The 20,700-nt window shown below is 46.9% G+C and overlaps 1 protein-coding gene across 2 annotated transcripts in view; it reads right to left on the minus strand.

Annotated features, from left to right (window-relative positions):
* The window catches only part of tha1 (threonine aldolase 1), a 107,156-nt gene extending 104,792 nt beyond the window's left edge, over positions 1–2,364 (minus strand). Inside the window, exon 1 of one of the 2 annotated variants that reach the window (XM_059948416.1) lies at positions 2,116–2,364. In XM_059948416.1, coding sequence (XP_059804399.1) covers positions 2,116–2,320 — 205 coding nt within the window. In that variant the 5' untranslated portion in view covers positions 2,321–2,364. The remainder of the gene's footprint in view (positions 1–2,115) is intronic. The other variant, XM_059948417.1, reaches the window with a different exon arrangement.
* Positions 2,365–20,700: the final 18,336 nt, after the last annotated feature.

Below are 20,700 nucleotides of genomic sequence, written 5' to 3' on the forward strand. Positions count from 1 at the left end.
TCACTATTAACAAGACATTTTCGTAGAATTGCACCTCATCCTGCATTTTTTTTCCACACCATGCTTTATAAAACCTAGAAATGGTTCCATATGAAAATCCTCGGAAATGACCTGTTTCTGGGATAATCCAACTACCCCGTATGGTACCATCAATCAGTCCACAGACAAAGTCACTTGGATCACATTTCCTCCTCATTCCTCATGTTTAGTCTGAACAACAGCTGAACCTCTTGACCATGTCTACCTGCTTTTATGCATCCAATTGACTGATTAGATATTTGCATTAACAAGGAGTAAGGGGTGTCTAATAAAATAGCCAATGAGTGTATAATATTACATTAGTTATCTTAATAATTGCTAACATTGACAACCTCACATTTTTCACATTTTATTCAATTTGCAAAATCCTTGTCAACTCTGTTAACCAATGCCATTCTAATGGAGCCTCTTAATATCCTCTTCATGACTTTGCTAACTATCTTTGAGTTAGCATCAAAAATTAGCACCATTATATTTGGAACCTTCAAAATAGTCATTTATAAAAATTGAAAATAGTGATACCCAGTACTGTGCCCTGTGCCACACCACTAGTTAAATATTGCCAACCAGAAAAAAGACATATTTATACCCATGGGCAACACGAGTGAATCTGCAGATGCTGGAAATAAATAAAAACACCAAATGCTGGCAGAACTCAGCAGGCCAGACAGCATCTATGGGAGGAGGTAGTGACGATATTTCGGGCCAAAACCCTTCATCAGGAGGGTTTCTGATTAAAGGGTTTCGGCCCAAAACGTCGTCACTGCCTCCTCCCATAGATGCTGTCTGGCCTGCTGAGTTCTGCCAGCATTTGGTGTTTATATTTATACCCATTGCTGTTTCCTGTTAGCCAACCAATTTTCTATCCTTGACAAATATTACCTCTTAAACCACAAGCTTATATTTTTTCAGCAATAACCTTTGTGGTTGAACTTTATCACCTTATTTCGTGTCACTTATTTTAACAGCTTTTTGTCTATTCTGTAAATAGTTCAATAGCTTGTAATGTAATGCAGCAGATTGAAGAATATTCTCCAAGGTCTACTGGTGTTAGCAGAGTACCTTGTTTGAACCAACTTTGCAGAACTTGCTGCCACTCTTTTTTTGCCATTCCTTCACTCCAAATCTCCTCCCATTCTCAACTCATCACTTTCTTGCCTGCTCCCCACACAAATACTCTCACGCTCCGCTCCCCTCTCTCTATCCCTACAGCAACTTCCAATACACCCCTCACAATTTTCCTTTAGTCTCCTGGCCTTTCTCTCACACCCACAGCTCATCCTCATCACTTCTTCCGCCACCACTTTCCCTCTCACATCCTCCCACCTTAACCTTCTTCATACTCTCCTTAATCCTATTCCTTCCACTCTCTATCTCCTCTCCTCTTCCACCACCATTTCTCTCACACATCCCCTTTCCCAAATCTGAACCCTACCCCAGTTCATTCCCTCACTATCACTGTCAATTTCTAAACCTCATAAATCCCTGCATCTTTACCCCCATCACATACCATCTTATTTTTGTCCCTGCCCTAAGCCCTCTCCTGCTCCTTCACATCCCTCTGCCCTCACCCTCTACCCCTCCCACCCCTCTCCCCGCCTCCCCATCCTCTCTCTCCTCACCTCCTCCCTAGCCTCCCCTTGCTCTCACCCTCCCCATCCTCCAACTCTTCCTCCTCTCCCCTACTCCCCCTTTCGCTCTTTCTCCCCTCCCCCCTCCCCCACTCTACCTCCTCTCCCCCTACTTCCCCCTCTTCCTCCCCTCCCCCACCCTGCTTTCCCCACCCCATCCTCTCCCCTCCCCTCTCACCCTATTGCTCTCCTTTTCCCCTTCCTCCCCCTCCTTTCCTCCCCTTCTTCCCCTCCTCCTCTCTCCTCCCCACTCCCCCTCCCCTCCCCCTCTCCTCCCCCTCTCCCCCTCCTCCTCTCCCCTCCTCCCCTCTCCCCTCCCACCTCCCCCTCTCCCCTCCCCCTCTCCCCTCCCCTCTCCCCCTCCTCCCCTCCACCTCCCCCTCCCCTCTCCCCCTCCTCCCCCGGCTGTTCCGCAGGCTAGGCCGCATCCCCGGTCTTTCCTTACCGTTTACAGTCGGGTCTTCGCCGTATACATCATCGCCGACTCTGGCGCAAGCCATTGCCGCCCGCATGGCCGAGCTCGGGCTAGTCAGCGTGTCGCTGCGCAGATCCACGGTCCGAATCGAGCGGCAGGCGGCCGGAGTTCCGGGCACCGGTCCGCAGTACCATCGCCGGCCGAAAGTTGGGAGCCTCAGCAACACAGATCGCATGGTGAGCGGAGCCCCAGCAGCCGTCCAGTGACGCCGTTGTCCAGGTTAATTGCAGTCCCAAGGTTCTGAGCTGCAGTTATTTTTAGCTTCCCATTGCCTGTTGCCCATCACGCACCCTCCCTTGCCATCCTCCTGCCTTTCCTCTTGCCCCATCCCACATTTTCTACTTGCCCCCTTCCTACCCTTCTCTTTGCCCCTCCTGACCTTCCCCTTGCCCTCATCCTCCTGTGACCACCTTCCTCTGCCTCATCCACCTTCTGTTTCCTTCTCATCCTCTATGCCTCTTATCACTTGTTTGTTTCCACCTTAACTCTACTGATTGACATACCCCAGTATTCCTTCACCCCCCCATCCTTCTTTATCCTATCGCTTAATCCACCTTCCTTCCCATCCATGTCCTTCCACCACTGCCCACTGCCCACCCCTATTCTCCCATTGTCCTCTCCGCCCATCAAGAACCTTTATAAGACACTAGTCAGGCCACACTTGGAGTATTGTCAACAGTTTTGAGCCCCATATCTCAGAAAGGATGTGTTGTCATTGGAGAGGAGGTTCACAAGGATGATTCCAGAATGAAGGGGTTAACATATGAGGAGCATTTGGCAACTTTGGGCCTGTTCTCTCTGGAATTTAGAAGAATGCAGGGGGATCTCATTGAAACATACAGAATGTTGAAAGAACTGGATAGGGTGGATGTGGAGAGGATGATTCCTATGGTGGGATTATCCAGATTTAGAGGGGGTATCCTCAATATTGAGTGGCGAACTTCGAGAACAGAGGTAGGAGGAATTTTTTTTAGCCAAAGAATAGTAAACCTGTGGAATGCTCTGGAACAGATTACGGTGGAGCCAAGTCCATGGGTAAATTTAAGGCAGAAGTTGATTATTTCCTGATCAGTCAGGGCATCAAAGGATATGGCAAGAAGGCAGGTATATGGGGTTGTGTGGGATCTGGGATCAGCCATGATGGAATGGCAGGACAGATTTGATGGGCTGAATGGACTGATTCGGCTCCTATATCTTATGGTTTTATTCCAGACCCAACCTTCTCACAGTGGTCCTTGCCACATCACCTGACCTTCTCCATCTCCACCTATGTTCTTTCTCACCCTGTCCTTTCCCACCTTCTTTCCTCCAATCCTCTGCACAGAATCCCTAACAATTATTTTCATGCTCTTTCCTTTTTTCCCCCTTTGATCTTTTCACCCACTGGCCCTAACAATCCCTTCTTCTTTTCAAACAACTCCTCAGACTTCAACTCTACCCACCGTAGCAGACTGGTTAGCACAACACTTTATAGTACTGGCAACCTGGGTTCAGTTCCTGCCACTGCCTGTAAGGAGTTTGTACATTTTCCCAGGACTGTGTGTGTTTCTTCCAGGTGCTCCAGTTTCCTCCCACAGTCCAAAGACGTACTGGTTGGTAGGTTAACTGGTTATTGTAAATTGTCCTATGATTAGGCTAGGATTAAATCTGGGGTTTGCTGGGTAGCGCATTTCAAGGGTTCGAAGGGCCTATACCATACTGTATCTCAAACAAATAAATGAATGTCTTTCTCACTGAAAGTGTGGCTCTGAGGTGCACAAATATGGACAACATTTTCCACGGTCTCTTAACTGAGGTTGGAGTGGATTTGGTGGCAATGTCGGATGAACAAATTTACGTTTGTCTTGTAGACAAACTAGCTCCTCTCAGTGGAGTACTTGTTGAAGATAAGCTGCAGTTTTGTTGTGGAAAACTATTGAGAAAATTGTTGGGAAGTTGATACTAATCTGTAGTGAAGTTCGGTCTTTGGAGGGTCAACTGCTTGGACTGCAGCTTGCATGATATCATATAGTGGATGTAAGAACTTTTGAGATAAGCCAACTATAAAAGAGCATTCTTCCGAGTTTCACTTGACCGTAAGACTTAGGAGCAGAATTAGGTTATTCTGCCCTTTCTGCCATTCGATCATGGCTGACATATTTTCTCTCTCAAGCCCATTCTCCTTCTCCCTGTAACCTCTGGTGCCCTAGCCCTTACTAATCAAGAACCTTTCAACCTCCACTTTATGCCTAATGACTTGGCTCCCACTGGTATTTATGGCAATGAATTCCACAGATTCTCTACCTTCTGGCTAAAGAAATTCCTTCTCACCTCTGTTCTAAAGGGATGCCCTTCTATTTAGAGGCTGTGCCCCTTGGACCTAGATTCTCCTACTATAGGAAAACATCCTGGCCATGTGCAGTCTATGTGAGCATTTCAATATTTGTTAAGTTTCAATGAAATGCAGTCCCCACAATACCACTACTATTCTTCAAAACTCCAGCAGGTACAGGCCCAGAGACATTGAATGCTCCCATACATTAACCCTTTCATGCCTGGGATCATTCTTGTGGACCTCCTCTGCACAATCTCCAATGGCCAGCACATCTTTTCTTAGGTATGGGGTCCAAAACTGCTCATAATCCTCCAAATACAATTTGATCAATGCCTTATAAAGCCTCAGCATTACATCCTTGCTTTAATCTGCTTTTTTTGTTTGTCAGTCATTGTTTATGTATAAATTTTCACAAAGGCCATTTCATTCCTTTATTTTTCCTGTAAATACCTGCAAGAAAATGAATCCCAAGGTAGTATATGCTTACAAATATGTACTTTGATAATAAATCTACTTTGATTTTGACTTACTCTAGGCCTGACAGAGCCTGACTGATAGAGTCAAAGGTTCTAGGGAAGTAAGAAAAAAGCCATGTATAGTATTAGCATGCTGCTCCATGCATGTGCCTAGGAGTGAAGATAATTTCCATTAATATTTCTAATCTAATGAAATCCACACTAATTTGGGAAGCTACTTTCTGGCCATTGAGAGGGGGAAGTTGTGGTGAGGACAATTCTTGTGACAGACAGCAAGGAGGACCTCTTTGTGATTGCTATATTAAAATGGTCATGGGTAGCCATCTCAGAGCTACAGGTTCTGTCTGTCTCGAAGGGCAACGGAGTGTGCGTTATAGGTCAGTCTGTTCGTTATGGCACAAACCTGAGTGGAAGGTATGGAGATCCTGAGATGCCCCGTCGTCAAGGTTCCACCCCCCCCCCCCCCCAACTCAGTCTCATCTGTGTAGTCCAAAGGAAAGCGAAACAATACATTTGGCACCAGCTTGGCTGCAGGAGCTGCCAGAAGGATGTTCAATGACATCTAGCCCCTTTGCGGCTCCACTCCAGATTTTCGGTCTGCGTTTACTCCCATACCCTTCGTCTCTGCTGAGGCTGCCACAAGGCAGTGGGTCTATTTACCAACAGCTGGCGGTCTTGTTCACACACACCAGGATGTGTCCACACACCGGTGGGTCTGCGTGCTATGTGTGCAGGGGCCAGAACTCCTCCCCGCCCTCTGTAGAATGGAGTTCACTTTCCGTGTGTCACCAGCAAGGAGGCTTGCTGTTGGAGAGGCATTGTACTGGTGGGGAGGGACTTATACATTCAGCCCTCCTTTTCGCAAGACTGCTAGCCAGCGGTGGTAGCTAAAAGCACCACCTACTGCACTACCACACTAGATGCTCACAACAACCGTTTGACATAGGTATAGAGGCTACTGAGTACATCAGCAGATGCAGAATTGTGTCACCATAACATGATGGCAGTCCACTGGGAATAAAGAACAATCTGCTGAATTAACTCAGTGAGTCAAGCTGCATCTGTGGGGAGAAAAGAATTGTTGACACCCTTTTGAATCATCCTTCCCACTCTCCCCCACCCTACAATGCTGCTTGGATCTGCTGATGGCCTCCAGCCTCCAGTCTGTTATCCAGATTCCAGCAACTGCACTGTCTTCAAAATACTGGGAATTTCTGATTGTGAATTTCAGAGCAGTCGGCTCTGCTGTTATTATCCAATGTTGGGGAGGATGACTTTTATAAATGTTTCACCATATATAATTTTTTTCCAGTGACCCACAGATTGTTTGCTTACACGACATATATCAGTGATAATAATTCTGATTCTGATTCAATAGCCCTCCAAAGCACAAACTATATAAGAAAACGCACAAGATGCTGGAGGAACTCAGCAGGCCAGGCAGCACCTATGGAAAAAAATAAACAGTTGACGTTTTAGGCCGAAACCCTTCATCAGGACATGATGGAATAAAGAACAATCTGCTGATTTAACTCAGTGAATAAGCAGCATTTGTGGGGGGGGGGGGGGGGGGGAGAAGAATTGTTGTCAGCATTTTGAACCTCTGCCCCACCCCATTTCATTCAGTCCTGATATGAAGGGTCGCAGCCCAAAACGTTGCTGACTGTTTACTCTTTTCCATAGCTGCTGCCTAGCCTGCTGAGGTCCTCCAGCACTTAGTTTTGTGTGTTGCTTTGGATTCCAGCATCTGCAGATATTGTATATGTGAGCAGATTACTTCGACCATTCATTGTGGTTGACTCTTGGCTCTCAATACTCTTGCTTTTGATGTCTTTCTAGGCAGTTCCCTCTGAGTTGAGTATGCCTTAGAACCGGATAGCATGGAGTGGAATGCAATTAAGAATTCTTGTGCGAATGACCAACTCTTCATTGAGGTGTTCAATGCCATCATTCCAACAGCCCCTCTGTCCTTAATACAGACAGACAGACATACTTTATTGTTCCCGAGGGAAATTGGGTTTCGTTACAGTCGCACCAACCAAGAATAGTGTAGAAATATAGCAATACAAAAACATTAATAATCAAATAATACTAAGTAAATTATTCCAAGTGGAAATAAGCCCAGGACAAGCCTGTTGGCTCAGGGTGTCTGACACTCCAAGGGAGGAGTTGTAAAGTTTGATGGCCACAGGCAGGAATGACTTCCTATGACGCTCAGTGTTGCATCTCGGTGGAATGAGTCTCTGGCTGAATGAACTCCTGTGCCTAACCAGTACATTATGGAGTGGATGGCAGACATTGTCCAAGATGGCATGCAACTTGGACAGCATCGTCTTTTCAGACACCACCGTCAGAGAGTCCAGTTCCACTCCCACAACATCACTGGCCTTACGAATGAGTTTGTTGATTCTGTTGGTGTCTGCTACCCTCAGCCTGAAGTACACTTTCATGTGTACTTCAGCACTGTTAAGTGTCATACATGGTAGTTAACAGAGCTACAGAGTTCATATGTCATTGTTATCAGTAACAATGGATCTCTTCCACCGCCCGTTATGTACTGCATGTCTCAAACTTTTTGTTAGTCTACAGTCTTTGGGATAAAAAAGTTGTTTCTGTGCTCTTGAGGCAGGGTAAATTTTCCTGTCTAATCCATACTTGGAGTTGATAGCTCCAAGATTTCAATGTTCAAAATAAATTTATTGAGGCATGTATCTGTCACCATATACTACCCTGAGATTAATTTTCTTGCAGGCATACACAGTAGATACAAAGAAATGCAATAGAATCAATGAAAAAGTAAGCACAAAGACGACAGACAACAAATGTGCAAAAGACAAAAATCTGAGCAAATACAAAAAGCAAAACAAAATAATAACAATTACAGGATAAGTAAATAATAAACGATACTGAGAACATGAGTTGTAGAGTCCTTGGACTTGCCTCCATAGTTTGTGGGATCACTTCAGTGATGGGATGAGTGAAGTTACCCACTCTGGTTCAGGAGCCTGATGGTTGAGAAGTAATAACTGTTCCTGAATCTGGTGGTGTGGGATGTAAGGCTCCTGTACTTCCTGATGGCAGCAACGCTGGTTGTACTCATCAAACCATTCCTGGTAGAGAAGCCAGAAGTCCCAATGCAGAATTTAATTGAGGTGAAATTCAGGGCAGTCCAGACATTGAGCTCATTAATTGGGAGTAGCCAGGAACCCTGAGGGCATGTCTCAGAAGAGTTTGCAGGTTCCTTGAGAACTTCAACACTGATTTTCTTGCAGCAGTATTTTTGTTGCCTGGTTGAGCACTTGATGGTAGTAACAGTTGACTAAGCAGCTGTTGATTGGCACCTGTCCTGACCTGTGATACAGACATCTTGCTGTCTCATATTCATGGAATAACATAATAAGGCAAATATTGCCTGAACTACGATGTTGTCGTGACAACATTTTTATTTCCGTAAGTGAGGACAAATCCATCTCCATCAACCAGCGAAGAGTGAACTGGGATCCGCCACCCGTGGGTGACACATCATAACATCACACTGTCAGCATTGTGCAATATCCAGCTGGTGGGAGCAGCCCTTCTGAAATAGGATCCCTGTCAGGCACCAGACAACACTATGAGCAAGGCCTGGGGTCATGTCCTTTCAGTCAATGTCAGGCAGCATTGAGTAGATAGAATCAGAATGAGATATATTATCATTATACGTGTTGTGAAATTTGTTTTTCAGCAACTGTTGACTCAATGAAAAAATTACTGTAAATAACAATAAAAATATATGCTTTATATATAAATATATCAAGTGCCTTGAAAAAGTATTCAGTTCCCAACCCTTTGTTCACATAAATGAGTATTACAACTAGGGATTTTGATCAATTCAACTGAGAATTTTTATTTCTGAATCACATGCTCCTTTATTCTCAGTGAAGCCCAAAGCAAAAATGGAATATTGTAAAGAATGAACACTAAAAATTCAAAAACAGAAATGGCAGCTGTTCAACAGTATTCATCCCCCTTTGCTCAATACTTGGTTGAACCACCTCTTGCAGTTATTGCAGTCAGTAGTCTTTTTCGATAAATTTCTATTAGCTTTGCAAGTGATAAAACAAGATTTGCCCATTCCTCCTTGCTAAGTTGCTCAAGCTGTACCTGGTTAGTTGGGGAACTGAGGTGGACATTAATGTTGCTTCAAGGTGTTCAATCGGGTTAAGGTCAGATTTTGACTGGCCACTCAAGGACATCAATTTTCTTCATTTGAAGCCACTCCATGGTTGCTCTGGCAGGGTGCTTTGGGTTGTTATCCTGCTGAAAGATGGAGTTCCTCCCCAGTTAAGCTTCCTGACAGATTTTATCGAGGATCTCTCTATTTAGCAGGATTCATCTTCTCACCAATCTTGATCAGATTTCTAGTCCCTGCTGCTGAAAAGTATCCCCATAGCATGTTGCTACCTCCACCATACTTTACAGTAGGGACGGTGTTACCTGCTGATGCACAGTATGATAATTACATAACTTGTGCCTCTTGGTGCTGAGGCCAAAAGTTCAATTTTAGTCTCATCCGACCATAAGACCTTCTTGCACATCTTTAGAATACCTTCTAAGTAATGCTTTGCAAAGTCTTTACAGTCAATGATATACTGTACCTTTTTTTTAGCCAGGGCTTTTTCCCTGCCACTCTTCCATAAAGACCCTTTTTGTACAAGGCCTTAGAGATTGTGAAGTCATGAGCTTCATCTCCATTGACTTCTGCAGCTCACTCAAAGTGACTGTTGGAGTCACATCAGCCTCTCTTACAAGTGCCATTCTTCTCCAGGGACTTTTTAGGAGGGGAGCCCTCATGAGGCACTGGCTTTTGAAGATGCCCTCAATGGTGCCCATGATACTTCAGAACCTGTTTGTCTGCTGTATAGTTTGCACGACCTTTTTTCCCCCCCTCTCTCTCTGCACATTGGGTGTTTGATGGCCTTCTTTTGTTTTTAATGGGTTCTTTGGGAGTTCTTTGCTTCATGGATGCCTGTAAGGAGACGAATCTCAAGGTTGTATGAAGTATACATACTTCAAACTTTGATAGAGCTGGTTGAGCCTACAACTGCCTGCATATTTTTCAATCCTGTGTGTTGGAACCTGAAACAGGTAACACATTTCTGCTAACAACACACACAAAATGCTGATGGAACACAGCAGGCCAGGCAGCAGTCCTGACAAAGGGTCTCGGCCCAAAACGTCGACAGCGCTTCTCCCTATAGATGCTGCCTGGCCTGCTGTGTTCCACCAGCATTTTGTGTGTGTTGTTGTTTGAATTTCCAGCATCTGCAGATTTCCTCGTGTTAACACATTTCTGCTGAGGTTTTTCTTATGGCTGGGAAGCAAGTGCTGGCAATGTGTGGGAGGTTGGGAGGGGACAAGATATAGTATTGGAAACTGGGGGTAGGGGGTAAAGTGAGAGTGTGGTGCCTGAGAGGGAGAGGAATATTCTGGGCAGGTGGAAGGAAATTAAGGACTAGGGATGTACAAAAGAAAAGGAGATTTCAGTGAGGGGAGAATCCTGGGTGAGAAAGATCTCAGACAGGGTGCTGTGTAGGGTTTTGTGAAACAGACAGTGGGCTGAGGTGTATATGATCCTTAGGGGTCTTGAGAGGGCAAATGTGGAATGGTAAAGTGCTATTGCAATTAGTTCAGCTGCCTCACTGCATCAAGGGATGTTGATCAGCTTGTGTTGGAGAGAATAAATTGCAAGGGTACACGCATGAAAAAGGAGGGGTCCTGGCAAAACATTGACTGTATACTGTAGATGTTGGCTGACTTGCTGAGTTCCTGTAACGCTTTGTGCATGTTGCTCAAGATTTCCAGCATCTGTAGAATCTCTTATTTACAAGAAGGATAGGACTACAGAGATTGTTCCTCTGGGAGTTGGCAAGGACTTGACAGTGTATGTGTAACGAGTCAAAGTTGAGTTTATTGTCAGCTGTACAAGTACATGTATGCACACGTGCAATGAAAAACATATTGCAACATCATTGGCTCATGGTAGTAGATACACAACATTCACAAGGAAAACATAAGCATGCAGCACTGTGCAAAAACCTTAGGTGCATATACATCGCAAGGATCCTAAGACTTTTTCATAGTACTGTATTTGTCAATGTGGAGCAGAGAGTGAGTTTGTAAATCTGGCAGCAGCAAAGGATGTTGGGAATGGCAACGGTGGAGAACCACGGGAGGGGTGTGGGACAGGTAGTGCTGGAGTGCTGGGGGGGGGGGGGGGGTTTGTTGGTGGTGCTGGTGCAGACACACCCAGCCCTGAGATACCAAGCTAGGTCATTTGATTCCAAATAATTGGCTTATTGATCATTACAGAATGCCTTCCTGCTCCCTCTCCTCTCCATTCTCTTTTTCCCATCCATGATTCCTCTTCCCACTCTCAGCCCACAATACAGACCCATATCAGGTTTATCATCACATACGTCATGATTTGTTTTGCATCAACAGGACAGTACAATACGGAAAATTACTACAGTACTGTGTGAAAGTCTTAGGCACCCTAGTTATAGATATGTGCCTAAGACTTCTGTACAATACTGTAAATTGAACACAATTTCAGATTCAGATTTATCTATCACACATATGGTGAAAAGCCTTCTTTGCATTAACCAACACATCCAAGAATGTGCTGGGGGCAGCCCACAAGTTTTGCCACATACTCCAGCCCCAACATAGCACATACAAAATGCAACACAGGCGTCATCAACAACAGAATCAAATGAGGCAACAACAAAACAAATCCCTTTCCCATCCACCCACCAACTCCCTAACACACAGACAAGCCCCCAACCACAGGCTGGGGCTACAGTCCTTGGCCCTGGACTCTCAGACTTCTAACAGCCAGTCACTGGCCCAGATTCGTGGACTTGACCTTCAGGCCTCTGCCTCCAGACTCACTAACTTTGGTCTTCAACTTTCAGGCAAGCTTTACACTCCAAGAACATAACCGTGACAAAAAGAAGTACAAATTCCGTTGTTGTGCAAAGGGATCACTGTGTAGCTGTACTGTAGTCATTAGAGTGGCTCAGGTTGGTTCAAGAACTGAACGTTTGGAGGGAAGTAGCTGTTCTTGAAACTGGTGGTGTGGGATTTCAGGCTTCTATAATTCCTGCCCAAGAACATAACATGGCACAAATGGTGGGGATCTCTGAAGATACGTATTGTCTTCTTGAAGCAGTACCTCTTGTAGATACTACTGTTGGTGGGGAGGGATGTGCCAGTGATGTATTGGGTGAGTACACTGCTATTACGGACGTTCCTTCTTGGAAAATCTGGAAACAAGGATCACTGTTCAAAAACAAGGATATGCCCATTTAATACAGAGATGAGGTGACTTATTTGTCTCTTAAGGTCATAAGTCTTTGGACAGCAGTGGGAACAGAGTCTTATGAATATTTTTAATGTAGATTTAAATCGTTCATTTGTTATGTGCCGTTTCATGTAACGTGGGCAATCATGGTCTTTCCATGAGCAGGAGGGTTTTTTGCAAATTTTTCTGCAGAAGTGGTTTTCCATTGCCACGTTCGGCAGATAACCTCGGAGGACACACGTTACTACTACGTGGTGAGCTCCCTCGACCAGGACACAGCGGCCCAGGTTGAGGAGTTCATACAGTCTGCCCCAGAAGGCGGCAAATACACAGAATTCAAAGCCCTGATCATAAGGACTTTCGCACTCTCACGGCACGAGCGGGCTGCCCGTTTACTGCACCTGGATGGTTTGGGAGACAGACCTCCATCGGCTTTAATGAATGAGATGTTGTCTCTGGCCGGAGGACACAAGCCCTGCCTCATTCCTGGAGCAGCTGCCCGAGGACATACAACTGCTGTCCGACGCGGATTTCAGCGACCCCCGGAAGGTGGCAGCCCGGGCGGACTTGCTGTGGAATGCCAAGAAGGTGAGTGGGGCGTCCATCGCATAGATCACCAGGCCACGCTCCCAGCAGCAAACGAGACCAAGCCCGGCCACAGAGCCCACTAACTCCAGGGGAAGGAGTGAGGAGACCAACGAACAATGGTGCTTCTAACACCAGCGGTGGGGCGCAGAAGCCCACCGTTGTCGCCCGCCCTGCAAGTTCCCAGGAAACGCCAGGGCCAGCCACCGGTGATGGCTACGGTGGCTGGCCATCGGGATAGCCTCCTGTATGTGTGGGACAAGTGGTCGGATCGCCGTTTTTTGGTCAACACCGGTGCCGAGATCAGTGTCTTACCTCCGACGAGTTACAACACCTGCAACAGGGCACCGGGTCCCACCCTGAGGGCCGTGAACGGCAGCACGGTAAGGACTTACGGCACCCGTACAGTGCAACTACTGTTTGGCTCCAGCCGGTTCACGTGGGACTTCACACTGGCCGCCGTAGCCCAACCGCTTCTGGGTGCGGATTTTTTACGGTCTCACAGCCTACTGGTCGACCTGCCGAGGCAGAGACTGGTCCACGCCGAGACCTTCCAGACATTCTCCCTGGGAGAAGCCCAGTTGCCAGCCCCACACCTCGACTCCATCACGCTGTCTGACAACGACTTCACCAGAGTCCTGGCAGATTTCCCATCGGTTCTGGCACCGCAGTTCACGGCAGCCATGCCCCGACACGGTGTATAGCACCACATCCCGACCCAGGGACCACCCCTCCACGCCCGTGCTCGACGGCTTTCCCCGAACAAGCTCCAACTGGCGAAGGAGGAGTTCCAGAGGATGGAGGAATTGGGGATCATACGGTGGTCCAACAGCCCATGGGCCTCCCCCCTGCACATGGTGCCCAAAGCGACAGGGGGCTGGAGACCATGCAGCGACTACCGCAGGCTGAACGAGGCTACCACACCGGACCGCTACCCTGTGCCGCACATTCAGGACTTTGCAGCAAACCTGCACGGCGCACGGATCTTCTCCAAGGTAGACCTCGTCCGAGGGTACCATCAAATCCCGATGCACCCGGACGACGTCCCCAAAACAGCTCTCATCACCCTGTTCGGCCTTTTCGAGTTCCTCCGCATGCCGTTCGGCCTGAAGAATGCCGCACAGGCGTTCCAGCGGTTAATGGACGCGGTGGGACGGGACCTGGACTTCGCGTTCATCTATTTGGACGACATTCTCATAGCCAGCAGCAGTCAGGAGCATCTGTCCCACCTCCGTCAACTCTACGCCCGACTGAGTGAGTACGGTCTAACAATCAACCCCGCCAAATGCCACTTCAGGCTCGACACCATTGACTTCCTGGGCCACAGGATTACTAAAGACGGGGCAACCCCTCTGCCCGCTAAGGTAGACGCGGTCTGCCATTTTCCCCGACCCACCACAATCAAAGGCCTTCAGGAATTCGTAGGTATGGTAAATTTCTACCACCGCTTCCTCCCTTCAGCTGCCCGAATCATGCGCCCCCTGGTTGCCCTGATGTCGGGTCTGGGCAAGGACATTACCTGGGACGAGGAGTCTGCCGCCGCTTTCATTAAAACGAAAGAAGCCTTGGCAAATGCCGCAATGCTAGTGCACCCCAGAATGGATGTCCCTACTGCCCTCACAGTGGACGCACCTAACACGGCAGTCGGTGGGGTACTGGAGCAACTCATTGCAAGTCGCTGGCAACCCCTGGCGTTTTTCAGCAAATATTTGCGACCACCCGAGCTCAAATACAGTGCTTTCGACCGGGAATTGTTGGTGCTATACCTGGCAATCTGGCATTTCAGGTACTTCTTGGAAGGTAGGCCCTTCACCGCGTTCACGGACCACAAGCTGCTTACCTTTATGTTCACGAAGGTGTCCAATCCCTGGTCGTCCCGCCAGCAGCGCCATCTGTCCTACATCTCTGAATACACGACGGATGTCCGGCACGTCTCGGGTAAGGACAACGTCATTGCGGACGCTCTCTCTCGCCCTAACATTCATGCTCTTCCCCAAGGGGTAGACTTTGAGGCGTTGGCAGAGGCGCAGCAGGCAGACGAGGAGATCCCGAGTTACAGAACCGCAGTCTCCAGTTTGCAGCTCCAGGACCTCCCCGTAGGCCCAGGTGAGAGGACCCTACTCTGTGATGTCACCACTGGCCAACACCATCCCGTTGTCCCGGCAAACTGACGGTGACGCGTTTTCGACTCCATTCATAACTTAGCACACCCCTCCATCAGGACAACCGTCCGGATGGTCTCCAGCAAGTTCATTTGGCACGGACTCCACAAGCAGGTCAGTGAATGGGCCAAAATGTGCATGCACTGCCAGACGGCCAAGGTGCAGCGGCACACCAAAGCTCTGCCGCAGCAGTTCCACCCCACCCACCGGCGTTTCGACCACATTCATGTGGATATCGTGGGCCCCCTGCCAGTGTCCTCCTCACTATCGTGGACCTGTTCACCAGCTGGCCAGAGGTGATCCCGCTCACTGACACCACCTCTGAATCTTGCGTCCGGGCACTGATCACCACCTGGGTGTCCCGCTTTGGTGTACCGGCCCACATTACCTTCGATAGAGGCGCCCAGTTCACCTCCAGCCTGTGGACAGCTATGGCCAGCCTTTTGGGGACACAGCTGCACCACACAACTGCCTACCACCCACAGTCGAACGGCCTGGTGGAGCGTTTCCACCGTCACCTAAAGTCGGCTCTCATGGCCCGCCTGCGAGGAGCTAACTGGGTGGACGAGCTTCCCTGGGTCCTACTCAGCATCCGCATAGTGCCCAAAGACGATCTGCACACCTCGTCGGCGGAGATGGTGTATGGCGCACCCCTGGTCTTCCCTGGGGAGTTCATACCAGCCCCAAGGGGGCACGAAGAAGAACCTGCAGCAGTCCTGGGCAGACTACGCGAGAGGCTCGGCACCCTGGCCCCCTTACCCACTTCGCAGCATGGGCAGAACCTGACCTGCGTACCCAAAGACCTACAGAACTGTAAGTTTGTGTTTGTACGAAGGGGCGGGCATCGGCCACCGCTGCAACGGCCCTACAAGGGGCCATTTATGGTGATCAGGAACAAAGGGTCCACGTTCGTGTTGGACGTTGGGGGGAGAGAGGAGGTTTTCACGGTGGACTGACTCAAACCGGTCATGGACTTGGTGCAACCAGTCGAGTTCCCGGCACCACGGCGCAGAGGCCGGCCTCCCAAACAGGGTCCGGCCCAGACTGTGGACATTGGGGGGTGTATCGCCGTTTCTGGTGGGGGGGGGTTTATGTGGCGACCCACTTCCTAGCGCACTTGAACTGGCTCACAAATAGCCAGCGCGCCGTCATAAAGGCCAGTTCCAAAAGGGCGCCAGGTCTGCTTCACCAACAAAGGGAAAAGCCCACGCGCGGGATGGGACTGTGAATACGTGCCCCCTACAGCATCCGCGCCCGGGGAGGGCGGGATCAGGGAGGCTTTAAAGCGAGGCTGCGAAGTTCGAATAAATTCTTTTTTTAACTGAAGTTTACCGACTCCGTGTCGTTATTTCAGCACTGCGTGTAGCACACCGCTACAAGTCGATATTTCGTGGATGCTGTTTAACCTGCTGAGTTCTTCCAGCATTTTGTATATGTTGCTTCGGAAATACAAAGTTTCCTTTAGTACAAATTTTAAAGTTTGTGTCTGTAGGTTTTGTTGATACATTTTTTTTTGCAGAATAACACTTATCAAATGAAGAGGAGAAATGCAATTTTTACAGGGAAGGACACAATGGTAACAAAACGAGAAAACAGAATCCATAAACACAAGACATTCTCAGAAGGCTGGAAATCCAGAGCAACGCACGCAAAATGCTGGAGGAACGCAGCAGTTCAGGCAGCATCAATGGAAATTAATTAACAGTGAAAAAAGATTAATAAACATGGAAGAAGCCAAATAAGAAGATGGAGGAGGGTAGGAATATGAGCTATGGGGAAGGGGTAGGAATACGAGCTGAAAAGTAACAGGTTAAGCCGGGTGGGTGAGGGAGAGGGAATAAAATAAGAAGCTGGGAGCTGATAACTGGAAAAAGTAAAGGGCTGGTGAAGAAGGAATCTGATATGAGAGGAGACTAGACCATGGGAGAATCCATCTTCCCCCATCCGCCTGGCATCATCTATCACCTTCTAGCTTGTACTCTTTTCCCTCCCACCTTCTTATTCTGGCTTCTTCCCCCTTCCTTTCCAGTCCCGATGAAGGGTCTCAGCCCGAAATGTCAACTGCTTGTTCATTTCCTCATGCTGCCTGACTTGCTGCATTCCACCAGCATTTTGTGTGTGGTGCATAGAATCTATTGTGCAAAGTGGTCACAGTGTTGCTGTACTGTGCCGATTAAAGTTGCACAGGTTGGTTCAAGAACTGAATGGTTGAAAGGAAGTAGCTGTTCTTAAACTTGGTGGTGTGGTAGTTCTAGCTTCTGTAGCTCCTGCCCGAATGTTGGTAATCTTTTAGCTGCTCAAAAAATAGGAAGAAATGCTTGCAAGAGATACCCAGTACACAAAATTGTGGTTTGAAGGAGGCAGAATTTTTATCAACAGAGTAGTGCCATGGACTTTCCTAACATTTTGACCTATTGCATTCCATGCGCATTATTTCCCTAAGTTTTTTCATGGAGCGCAGAGTGAGGGGTGACGATCTGTAGGGGAGGGGGAGATAGAAACAGAGGATTAGAGGAAAGAGCAATGGAAAGTTTTGCACTACTCTGAAGATAACACAAAAGTAGGACCGTGCAGAGATTTAAAATGAGATAATTTTAATTGCTTTAAGGTTTGAGGGGAAAAGTTTAAAGGAAATTTCCAAGGCAAGTCTTGCACAAAGAAAAGTCGGTGCCTGGAGCATGTGGCTGAGTGAAGTGATGCAAGCAGATGTGATAGCAGATAGATGTGAAGCATGTAGACATACACACGAACAGGCAATGATTGGAGTGATTTAGATCTATGGACCGAATAACCAGTTCTGGAGGGTACAGCAGGTGCAAATTCAAAGTAGTTTTCAGGTTCAGTACTTTAGAGAATGTGCAAAATCCGGGAGGTTGCTGCAGGGAATGTTCTGGAAATGGTTAATATCTCTGGAATCTCTTACTCTGCATCATTCCTGATTCCATTTAGCCTTTAGTCTGATGAAAGGTCATGTGTTTTTAATTCTGTTTTCTTCTTATGTGCTTAGGGAAATAATGCGCATGGAATGCAATAGGTCAAAATGTTAGGAAAGTCCATGGCACTACTCTGTTGATAAAAATTCTGCCTCCTTCGAACCACAATTTTGTGTACTGGGTATCTCTTGCAAGCATTTCTTCCTATTTTTTGAGCAGATAAAATATTTTTATAACAAGAAGAATTGAGTATAGGAGTAAAGAGGTCCTTCTGCCACTGTACAGGGCCCTGGAGAGACCCCACCTGGAGTATTGTGTGCAGTTTTGGTCTCCAAATTTGAGGAAGGACATTCTTGCTATTGAGGGAGTGCAGCGTAGGTTCACAAGGTTAATTCCCGGAATGGCGGGACTGTCATATGTTGAAAGATTGGAGCGACTGGGCTTGTATACACTGGAATTTAGAAGGATGAGAGGGAATCTGATTGAAATATATAAGATTATTAAGGGATTGGACACACTGGAGGCAGGAAGCATGTTCCCGCTGATGGGTGAGTCCAGAACTAGAGGCCACAGTTTAAGAATAAGGGGTAGGCCATTTAGAACAGAGATGCGGAAAAACATTTTCACCCACAGAGTGGTGGATATGTGGAATGCTCTGCCCCAGAAGGCAGTGGAGGCCAAGTCTCTGGATGCATTCAAGAGAGAGTTAGATAGAGCTCTAATAGATAGCGGGGTCAAGGGATATGGGGAGAGGGCAGGAACGGGGTACTGATTGTGTATGATCAGCCATGATCACAGTGAATGGCGGTGCTGGCTAGCAGGGCCGAATGGCCTACTCCTGCACCTACTGTCTATTGTCTATTGCTCTGGCATGCTGAATGTAGTCAGAATGTTTTTGATTCAACCCCCTACTTTTCTCATTGTTCCTTTGATACTCTACAGTAACAATTTACACATCTCCTCTGAATCTTACGTATCCTTTGTCACTCTGTTCTCTTGTTTTTAAGTCTCTTTGTCTTGCAACATCATTACTTCTGCCATTATTTAACCTTCCTCTGCTGACTAATTTCAGATCCCTCTGCTCACCACTGCTTTTCCCTGAAAGGGGAACCAGACCACATTTTGTTGAAGATTTAAACCCCAGAACTAGCCACAGATCTACCAATCTTCTGTCAGCATCAGGTTTATTATCACTGACGTATTTCACAAAGTTTTATTGTTTTGTGGCAGTAGTACACTGTAGGACATAGAAGGCACTCTAAGTTACAAAAATATATAGATAGAGCAAAAATAAACAAACAATGAGGTAGTGTTCATGGATTCGAGGACCATTCAGAAATCTGATAGTGGAGGGGAAGAAACAGTTCTTAAAACATTGGTTGTGGGTCATCAGGCTCCTGTACCTCCTCTCTGTTAGTAGTAATGTGAAGAGACATGTCCTGGATTGTGAGGATCTTTAATGATGGTTGCCACTTTCTTGAACCTTTCTGATTACCTCATTTGTGGGGAGACTTGTGCCTGTGATGGGAACTGGCTAAGTCTACAGCCATCTGCGTCATTCAATCTTGCACATACCAGGATATGGGGCAACCAGTCAGAAATGTTCTCCATCATGCATCTGCAGAAACTTGCAAGAGTCTTTGGAGACATACTGAATCTTCTCAAACTCCTAATGAATTATAGTGGGTGCTGTGCCTTTGTGATTGCATCAAAATGTTGGGGCCCAGTGTTGATCCTCTGAGATATTATTTGAAATAACTAAATAGCGAAAATGAGGAATAGGGAGGTACTGTTCATGCATTCATGGGCCGTTCAAAAATCTGATGATGGAGAAGAAACTATTCCTAAAACATTCAGTCTAGGTCATCAGGTTCCTATGCCACCTTCCCGATGGTAGTAACGAGAAAAGGGCATGTCTCAGACGGTGAGGGACGTTTATGAGGAACGTTGCCTTCTTGAGGCACTGCCTTATGCCTGTGATGTAGCTGGCTGAGTCTACAACATCTTGCAATCCTGTGCATTGCAGGATCCATACTAGGTTGTGTTACAACCTGTCAGAATGTTCTCTACCATACATTTGTAGAAATTTGGTGACATATCAAATTTCCTCAAACTCTTAAAGAATTCTAGCCACTGGTGTGCCTTCTTCATGATTGCATTAATGCATTGAACCCAGGAGGGATTTACAATGTTAGCATGTACCAGTCAATGCAAACTATTTCCAGGGTGTGTTCTACTTACAAGAAAGCAGGACGAATCTAATCCTGCTACTGACTACAAATCAACAATGCTAAAATACAACATCTACTCATCAAAACCCTAGCTAGACCACACGAGGAATATTGTATTCAATTCTGGCCATCTCATTATAGGAAGGATGTGGAAGTTTTAGAGAGGGTGCAGAGGAGATTTACCAGGATGCCATCTGGATTAGAAAGAATGAGTTTGAGGATAGGTTGAGTGAGCTAGGATCTTTCTCTTTGGAATAAAGGAGGATGAAAGGTGGCTTGATAGCGGTGTACAAGATAATAAGAGGTATAGATAGAATGGACAGCCAGAGACTTTTTTCCCTGGTGAAAATGGTTGCTACTAGGAGGAAAGCATAGGGGGGATATCAGAGACAAGTTTTTTTTACACAAAGAGTGGTTTATGCAAGGAATGTACCTCCTGGGATAATGGTAGAGACAGATACATTAGGAACATTTAAGGGACATTTAGATAGACATGGATGAAAGGAAAA

Source organism: Hypanus sabinus, chromosome 23, assembly GCF_030144855.1.
Source record: "Hypanus sabinus isolate sHypSab1 chromosome 23, sHypSab1.hap1, whole genome shotgun sequence".
Taxonomy (NCBI): domain Eukaryota; kingdom Metazoa; phylum Chordata; class Chondrichthyes; order Myliobatiformes; family Dasyatidae; genus Hypanus; species Hypanus sabinus.